This window comes from Calliphora vicina, chromosome 3 (genome assembly GCF_958450345.1).
Source record: "Calliphora vicina chromosome 3, idCalVici1.1, whole genome shotgun sequence".
NCBI lineage: Eukaryota > Metazoa > Arthropoda > Insecta > Diptera > Calliphoridae > Calliphora > Calliphora vicina.
The window spans coordinates 76418549-76428612 of record NC_088782.1 but is presented as its reverse complement, the minus strand read 5'-3'; the positions used below and the strand labels follow the sequence as shown (position 1 = coordinate 76428612).

The window sequence follows — 10064 nt, the reverse complement described above, 5'->3', positions numbered from 1 at the left end:
TATGACGGATTGTAAAGGAAAAATATTTCGTTTAGTGTATGAAATTAAAAGAAAACATAACGCCTCTCACGATTCGATTTTCGCATATTTCTACATGTACCTTAAATTGAGTTCCGTTTTATGTCACGTACGATATACCCTTATTTCGCTCAATATTTTGGACAACAATATTTCGAAAGCACTTTTTATTATTTTAAAATATAGTAGCCTCTGAATGGAACATAAAGACCAAATTATTTTTCAGATACTCTTAGTTTTGCAAAATCTATTCCACTCTACAAATGTCACGTACAATTTTATGGAATTGTCCATATGTAAGTTACATCTTTTGGTTCAATAGATATTTAGGTTTATATATTTTTTTTTAATTCTGCTCGATCTTCTTTGGTTTTTTAGATATGGCGGGCCTATTATTGCTATAAAATTCTTAATAAAATCAAAATAACTTGGTAACAGTTATCTCGTACCTATAAATAGTTACATGCATCAAATGTTGGAACATGTAAAAATGGCCGTATTTTTTCGTTTTTCCCAAAATGTGTCCCTATAATTTTTCTTTTGTACAAAAAAATTTTCTTTGGGTCTAGTTATATGAAATTTGTATATGATCTGAAAAGAGAACCTAATGCAAAAGTATGTAAAGTAAAACTTGGTTCATTTAAGTGGACCTAGTCGCCCCCGGACTTGTCCAAACTTTTGCAATTTAAAAAAATTAGGTTTGAGTTAAAAATTCTAAAAAGGCAAAGCAAAGATCCTCGAAAGACCTCTATGTTTGAATAGTCCGATATCTTAAGTAAATACGTACAAAGTTATTTTACTACCACATGGTAAATAACGTCACAGTAGGCACTTTCCTAAAAAAAACTCAGATTTTGGAACACATTTTGCATTTTGGTATTTGAAAATAAAAACAAGTAGGGTCGGTCAAGCCCGACCATATAATACCATAAACTAAGTAAAAGAACAAAAACATGTTTCTTTTAAAATTTCAATAATTTATATTTGTGAGTGATTTTCGAAATGGTCCTTATATGGGAGCTATGATTAATTATGGACCGATCACCATGAAATTAAGTCTTGTGAATTATGTTGAATTTTATGTGTACACCAACATTTTTAACCGATTTATGCACGTTAAAGTGATTTTCGGTAGCGGGTCTTGTACGAGAGCTATGACTAATTATGACCGATCACAATAAAATTTGGTGACATGAATTCCGTATATATAAAAATTTGTGGAGATACCTATATAAATTAAAGTCCATTTTCGGGAGGACATTTGTATGGGGCTAGGTTAAATAATGGACCGATTTCTGCCAGTTTCAATAGGCTCCGTCCTTGGGCCGAAATTTTATTTACCAATATATATATATATATATATATATATATATATATATATATATATATATATGGGGGATTTCATGTCAAGTGAACCAACTTTTGAAATCGATGTCTTCCGATCGGGATGAAATTTGCACCAAGGTTAGCTCTATTGGATAGTAACTCAGACACAATTTTTCAACAACATCGGTCGAGAACTCTCTGAGTTATAGGGGGTAAAATTTTGACAATTTGGTCAAACAGGGGTTTTTTCTTATCCATGTAACTTATTACCTATTGTTCTTAGCAAAATGTGTTCCAAATAGTATAGATAGCTATTTCTTCGATCTTTCGAAAAAAAATATTTAAAAAAAAAAATAAAAAATTTTTAATATTTTTTTTCCGAAATCAAAAACTTTTTTGACTTTTTTTTAAAATACGCTATTTTTTTTATTTTTTTTTTTTTCTTAAAATAAAGTTTAGATATTTTCCTTGAACACCTACTTGGTCGCTTAGTGGGATGCGAGTGGGATATCTATCAAAATAAATATTTTGTAACTCAAAACATAAAATTTTTGACTTTTTTTGCAAAATCAAAAACTTTGTTGACTTTTTTTTTTCAAAATGGACCCTTTTTTAATCTTTTTTTTTAGGTCAAACAAAAGCTTAGATATTATCCTTGAAGACCCTTTTGGTCGCTTAGTGGGATGCGAGTGGGATATCTATCAAAATAAATATTTTTTAACTCAAGACTTACAATTTTTGACTTTTTTTTTTGCAAATACGATTTTTTTTTCCAAATGGGCCCTTTTTTTAAAATTTTTTTTGTAGTCAAAAGAAAGCTTAGGTCCATTCCTTTAAGATATTTTTAGTCCCTTAGTGGGATGCGAGTAGGATATCTATCAAAATAAATATTTTGTAATGCAAGACATACAATTTTTTAATTTTTTTTTGCAAAATCAAAATTTTTTTCCAATATGGGCCCTTTTTTAATTTTTTTTTTTTTGCTCAAAAGAAAGCCTAGGTCCATTCCTTTAAGATATTTTTAGTCCCTTAGTGGGATGCGAGTGGGATATCTATCAAAATAAATGTTTTAACACAAAAATTGTATGTCTTGAGTTACAAAACATTTATTTTGATATATATCCCACTCGCATCCCACTAAGCGATCAAAACCATCTTAAAGGAATAGGCCTAAGCTTTCTTTATAGCAAAAAAAAAAATTACAAAAAGGGCCCATTTTAAAAAAAAGTCAAAAAAGTTTTTGATTTTGCCAAAAAATCAAAAATTGTATATCTTGAGTTACAAAATATTTATTTTGATAGATATCCCACTCGTATCCCACTAAGGGACCTAAAATATCTTAAAGGAATGGACCTAAGCTTTCTTTTGACTAAAAAAAAATTTTTAAAAAAGGGCCCATTTTAAAAAAAAAAACTCGAATTTGCAAAAAAAAAGTCAATAATTGAATGTCTTGAGTTACAACATTTTTATTTTAATAGATATCCTACTCACATCTTCCTAAGTGACAAAATAGGTCTTAAAGGAAAAGACCTAAGCTTTCTTTTGAGCAAAAAAAATTTTTAAAAAAAAGTCCCATATTGGAAAAAAATTTCGATTTTGCAAAAAAAAATTAAAAAATTGTATGTCTTGCGTTACAAAATATTTATTTTGATAGATATCCCACTCGCATCCCACTAAGGGACTAAAAATATCTTAAAGGAATGGACCTAGGCTTTCTTTTGAGCAAAAAAAAAAATTAAAAAAGGGCCCATATTGGAAAAAAATTTTGATTTTGCAAAAAAAAATTAAAAAATTGTATGTCTTGCGTTACAAAATATTTATTTTGATAGATATCCTACTCGCATCCCACTAAGGGACTAAAAATATCTTAAAGGAATGGACCTAAGCTTTCTTTTGACTACAAAAAAAATTTTAAAAAAAGGGCCCATTTGGAAAAAAAATCGTATTTGCAAAAAAAAAAGTCAAAAATTGTAAGTCTTGAGTTAAAAAATATTTATTTTGATAGATATCCCACTCGCATCCCACTAAGCGACCAAAAGGGTCTATAAGGATAATATCTAAGCTTTTGTTTGACCTAAAAAAAAAGATTAAAAAAGGGTCCATTTTGAAAAAAAAAAGTCAACAAAGTTTTTGATTTTGCAAAAAAAGTCAAAAATTTTATGTTTTGAGTTACAAAATATTTATTTTGATAGATATCCCACTCGCATCCCACTAAGCGACCAAGTAGGTGTTCAAGGAAAATATCTAAACTTTATTTTAAGAAAAAAAAAAAAATAAAAAAAAATAGCGTATTTTAAAAAAAAGTCAAAAAAGTTTTTGATTTCGGAAAAAAAATATTAAAAATTTTTTATTTTTTTTTTTTAATATTTTTTTTCGAAAGATCGAAGAAATAGCTATCTATACTATTTGGGACACATTTTGCTAAGAACAATAGGCAATAAGTTACATGGATAAGAAAAAACCCCTGTTTGACCAAATTGTCAAAATTTTACCCCCTATAACTCAGAGAGTTCTCGACCGATGTTGTTGAAAAATTGTGTCTGAGTTACTATCCAATAGAGCTAACCTTGGTGCAAATTTCATCCCGATCGGAAGACATCGATTTCAAAAGTTGGTTCACTTGACATGAAATCCCCCATATATATATATATATATATATATATATATATATATATATATATATATATATGTATATATTATATTTGTATGATAGAGCCATGCCTATTGTTCCGATCCTGCTTAGCCACTTACAATGATATGGAAGTAATTAATACAAAGTTTGAAGATCCTCACAATATTTGTTCTTCAGATATTGGAAAATAACTTCTTAATTTGTATTGGAGTTTCCACGCACATGGCTCTTATCTCTTCCATTTAAATACTGGAAAAATTATATTACACTATTTAATCCGCAAATACTATCGTTTGTGATACGTTTGGTTTATTGGAATTTGTGAAAAATTTCAGCCAGCTAGCTAAAAGACGGACATAGCAGGATCGTCTTTTATACAATGAGGGTCTGCGACAAATATTTTGATGTGTTACAAACGGAATGACAAAATCAAAATACCCATCATCTTCACCAAAATAGAGAAACATATTTGCTGTTTAGTGGTTGGTTACACATTGGTCATATTGCAGTTTTATGTAATATGACCAATATATAAAAATATTAACATAAATGTGACCACAAGACAAATATATTTTCCCCTTCGTGTGTTTGATACTAATTCGCTGTAGTTTGATTAAACAAATATGGCAAATAAATGTGTACAGTGTGACATCAAAATCAACTCCTGGATTATTTTTGATGTACAATAGTTTTGATCAAACACAAGAGTTTTGTCATAAAAACATTGTGAAAAAGTCAAAACATTTAGATTATTCATAAATCACTCCCATAATTAATTTTGTAATATTTGTAGTAAATTTTTTTCCTTTTTATTTTCACAAACCAGATTACCATATGTCATCGAAACCCCTCTCTCAGAACCCTCCAAGCACCCAAAGGATTGGTGTATAAATAAATACTAGGATCGCCTGGTGGCCGAAATTCGACCACTTTTTTACCACTTTTATGGAAAGAATTTTGAAATATTTGTTTATATTGTGCACATCTGGAGAAAAAAACCTTTTAAACCATATATGTTTCATCAATATTGGTGGACAATAACATACTTAAAAGTGTACCACAAAAAAACGTGTGGCCTATTTATATATAAGACTAGCTAAAACCCGGTGTGCTTCGCTACCCGTACCGTAAAGATTTACAATATATTTACCCCCATTTTCTCAATCTCTGGTTATTTTTTATCGTGACGATAAACTGACGGTTCTCTACAAAAAAATGCGCACTTAATTATCATCATATGGGAGGTGCCACGCCCTCTGTGGCTTCTACTCCCATTTTGGCCTTAAATATTTATACAAACGGTGGTATTGTTCATGCAAAATTTGAGGACTATAGCTATTATAGTTTCCAAAATATTTGATATTTAAAATTAACTTTGTATGGGAGGTACCATGCCCACTTGAAAATTCAAAATTTTTTACGAACTATTTGATCTGAGTGTAGGAAAATTTATTTTATTAAAGTTTATTCTACATTGTGCATGATTTTTATTTGAAAATAGTTTGAAAATTTTGAACAAAAATTTCATTCGAAAAATTGATTTTATCATAAAAGGTCGTAATCAAGAATTAGGTTTTTTTAATTTGTGAAATTTAAACAAGCAAATTGAATAAGGATTTCAATTTTGGAGTTTTTATCCAAAATAATATTTATGGTAAGGCTAGTTTTTATCCTTTTATTGAAAATAGGATTTAACGGTATACATTTTCTTTTAGAAATTTTTGAATTGCATATACATGGCATAGATCTTTGGTTACCGTTGTATATTTTGCTCTGCCAACGAATTATTGGTTGGAGAATAGTATCCTGTAGAAGATCTTTTATGAAATTATTATCCTGCAAGCATCATCAAACAATATATTGAACCAGCAGAGGACAAACAAATAAAAAGAACATCAGTGAATACTATTTTATTTAAAGAAATAGGAAGATTAATTTCTCCTATTTCACATATTGGGGTGACCAGGTCATCATACATTTTTCTTGTCCGAATTAATATTTGATTTAAAATTCGAAACTGTTTCCATCTTCTTCAATCAATCCCAACTGATTTAAATCATCTTCATAAATCCAAATTTAAAAAAACAATTAAACTAAGCTAATTTTCCAAATTCCAAATTAATTTTACCATTTTTTGAATCCATTTCTTTAATATTTATATAATCAATTAACTTTAATTTGCATTTTTAAATAATTTTTTAAATTTCTAATATTTGAAAATTGTATGGTCACCTAAATTTCTATATATTTGTTCAAAAGATACCCTACATACATTCTAAACACATACACATTAACATAAACATACATACTTGAACACATATACAAAATTACTTAAACCCAACAAACATCTTAACATAAACTCTACTAAAAAAATAATTTATTGGTTGATCAAAATTAATTAAAACTTCAAGAAATCGCAAGTCATCTGGCGCCGGCTGACATCGATGGATAAAAAACAGTAAGTCAAAACTTCATATTATTTTATCAACCAAATTTATTTAAAAATAATCGAAACATGAATATTTAAAAGTTAAAAAAAAAAATTATATATATATCCCTTTATTTATTTAATTACATTGTTGTTAAATAATTGCTTAATATTCATGTTTCCTATGTTCAACAATAAAATACACCCTACACTATAAAATACATCACCTATCAACATTGAATATTATTTGAATTTTTTTATTGTTACATAATTTTGTTATTAAATTAATTCTTATTGAATTAATGTGACCATTTCTTTCTTTAATTTAAACAAAATAATCTAAGAAAATTAACTAATTTCTATAATTTACTTCTTTAAAAAACTTTTTTCAATAAATAATTTTGTTTTTATAATGTATTAAAATATGAAATTTTGAGTTTATTTTTCGCTATTACGAAAGGTGAAGAACAGGTATGGGGAGGTAAATAGGGTATTCCTTATTTAGTTATTTTTTTGGGCTGACTATCGATATCTCATTTCTGTCAGCAAGGAGGGAGGGTTTAGATCAGTGTAGCCAATACCATCTTTAGCTACACTACCTTTATCAACTACTTTATTTTATTTTCTATAATATTTATGTGTATTTCAGTTTGATTTGACTACCTAAGTAAAATCTTTTGTAATGGTTCGCAATTATATCTTACATTGTTTATTTTGGGAACATAACACACCCACCCATACGACGAGCATAGCAGAAATTAAAGGTAGTCCCGTTCCCAAACAATCCTAACCATTCGGAATCGTTACAACATATAAACACACATTCAATTTTATATATATAGATAAGATTCCACCACAAAAAAATCTCCTAAAAGTGTTAATAACGTCACTTCACTCGCCACAGTTACTTTGTGACCGAAGTTTTTCTCTCTTCAAAATACTTTTAAATTAAACAAAGCAATAATTCTTATTTCTGAAATGTAATTTATTTTTCTGTATAAACTCAAGTTCAAAGATAAAAATTAAAAATGCCGAAAGAGAACTTGTTTAATGTTTATTGGGACTTATAGCAAATGATTATAAATGTTATATAACGAAATACATTTATTCAGATATATATTCAGATATAAACTGAATCTATGAGACTATGACATAAAATGCATCTGAAAATTGCATTTAAAATAATTCAAAATAATAAAGTTGTTCCTTCACAATGTTGATATTTTGTCTGATTTCTGATCTCACATGTATGGACGGTACAAAACTCAAATGAAAATCTAATCTAAAGTGAGCCGAATATTTTATTAAAGTAATTATTTGTCTAAAAATCAAAAGATTTTAATTTTATAATGCAATTAATTAAACAATTAAATGTGTATCATATTTATTTTGTGGGTATTAATTAACTACTTTAAACAAATAAACAAAATTATAAATTGGCATAAATTATTTCAGATACTGCTTCAAACGATTTGCATGAGCTTCTTGGGCTCTCCCAGATGGGTCTTCCGGGCAACCCCAATCTAGTCGTGGGGCCCACTTTTCAACTGTTAAAGCTGCCGATTTTCCAGGAAATTGTTCCTCAAATATGCATCTGTAGTAAAAGGCTTCTTTCGTTTTTGGAGTATTAATTGGAAAACGTATAGAAGCTTTGGAAAATTCCTCATCACTGACATGTTTTGCGGCGAAACGAGGCAATGCTTCAATTAAATCGTAACCAACGCCATCGGAAAATTGCTCTTTTTGACGCCAGAGTACTTCGGCTGGAAGATAGTTGTTTTCAAAAGCTTTGCGTAAAATGAATTTTTCCATACGGTCTCCAAGTGTGTCATTGTAGCAGTTAAGCGGACCGGGTATTTTGTCTTCCGGCCTTATGGACATGGCATAATCCACAAAACTCGTATCGAGAAAAGGAACTCTCAGTTCCAATCCCTTTGACATGGTAACTTTGTTGGCTCGCAGAATGTCTGAGACATGCAACTGATCGACCCGTGTTACCATCTCCTTGTGAAACTCCTCATAATTGGGTGCCTTGTAAAAGTACAAATATCCACCGAATATTTCATCCGCACCTTCGCCTGACAAAATCATCTTTATGCCAGTGCTCTTTACGTAACGAGCCAAATAAAACATGGGCAAACTGCAGCGAACAGTGGCTATATCGTACGATTCCAAATGATAGATCAAATCACGAACTCCATCTAGACAGTCCTCGACAGTAAATGAAACTTCGGTATGATCGCTGTTAATATAATCGGCTACCAAGCGCGCGTACTTGAAGTCTGGCGATCCCTTCATTCCCACAGAAAAAGTACGTAATCGATAGTTGGGGTCTCTTTCTCGCATTATTTTCGTAGCAATGGACGCAATGAGGCTAGAGTCAACACCTCCCGAAAGGAGGGCTCCAAATGGCACATCACATTGCAAGTGGGTGCGGACCGCTGATTCTAGACGTTCTTGCAATATATTAACATTGGCTGGTTCACATGGAATTTCCTGTTGCCATGCGCGGCTGTAAAATCGTTGTGGATTCATATTTCCCCCCAATTGACCCATGATATAGTGACCCGGCGGAAAGTTTTTTACTTTTGGACAAAACTCTACCATACACTTCATTTCCGATGATATCCACATATTTCCCTCTTCATCCTCACCGATGTACAGTGGCATGATGCCATAAGGATCACGGGCAATGAGCACAGTTTTCGAACTTTTGTCATACAGGACAAATGCAAACATTCCAGTTATCAGCTCAAACAGACCTTCGCCGTAATCTTCGTACAACTCAACAATCACATTACAATCACTTCGTGGGCGATAATTGGGACGTTTATTTGCAATTGATTCTGCTAATGCGAGATAATTGTAAATTTCTGCATTTGCAATCAACGTAACGTTGCCATCCTCGGAGTATAAAGGCTGACGTCCCGTCTTTACGCCAATAACAGCGAGACGTTCATGTACAAAGGCCACTCCATGTTCTGGCATTATTGCCACACCCGTTTCGTCAGGACCTCGATGGCGTTGTTTTCCACTTTGACGATAAGCAAATTCACGAAGTGTGTGCACACAACCGCGACATATTTTCGGTAATATTGGTTGTCCCTCCTTTGAGAGGATTGCAAATATTCCACACATTTTTTATAAAACGCGTCACTATTTTTATAATTATACTGTTTTATTGAATCTCTGGCAGTTTAATCTAAATTTTTGTTTTTCTACATATAATTATTATGTTTGTCTTTATTTAGCTGAAACGTTTCTTTTTTACTGAATCTCTGGTAGTTAAATCTTAACTGAGTTTTTGTGGCTGTTGTATCTCCTTTTTATATTTAAGATGAACTAGATTTGTTGTTATTTTTTCAATAATTAATTAATTCATTATTATTTCGCCTAACTTGTATTTGGTACTGTTAAATATTACTGTTTTTGTTTTTTTAATTTTGTATTTATTATTTATTTTATTGTTTTGGCTGCTCACGTTTTTGTAAATTCAAATAAGTATTTCTTAACCTGAGATGGGGCAACAACATCAGTAAACTTATAAGGTATGTTTCATATTTATAAGAACATTTAATATTTTTTTAATTACTCATTAATCTTGAAGGTATCTTTGGAAGACTTGTTCATCATTCCATTTAGTTTAGGTTAGTTTCCATG

The 10064-nt window shown here is 30.3% G+C and overlaps 1 protein-coding gene across 1 annotated transcript; it reads right to left on the bottom strand.

Annotated features, from left to right (window-relative positions):
• Positions 1-7763: 7763 nt before the first annotated feature.
• On the bottom strand, positions 7764-9689 carry LOC135954028 (probable asparagine synthetase [glutamine-hydrolyzing]). The gene has a single exon (XM_065504074.1). The coding sequence runs from the start codon at positions 9540-9542 to the stop codon at positions 7851-7853; it is 1692 nt and encodes a 563-aa protein (XP_065360146.1). The 5' UTR covers positions 9543-9689; the 3' UTR covers positions 7764-7850.
• Between the last annotated feature and the right edge of the window lie 375 nt (positions 9690-10064).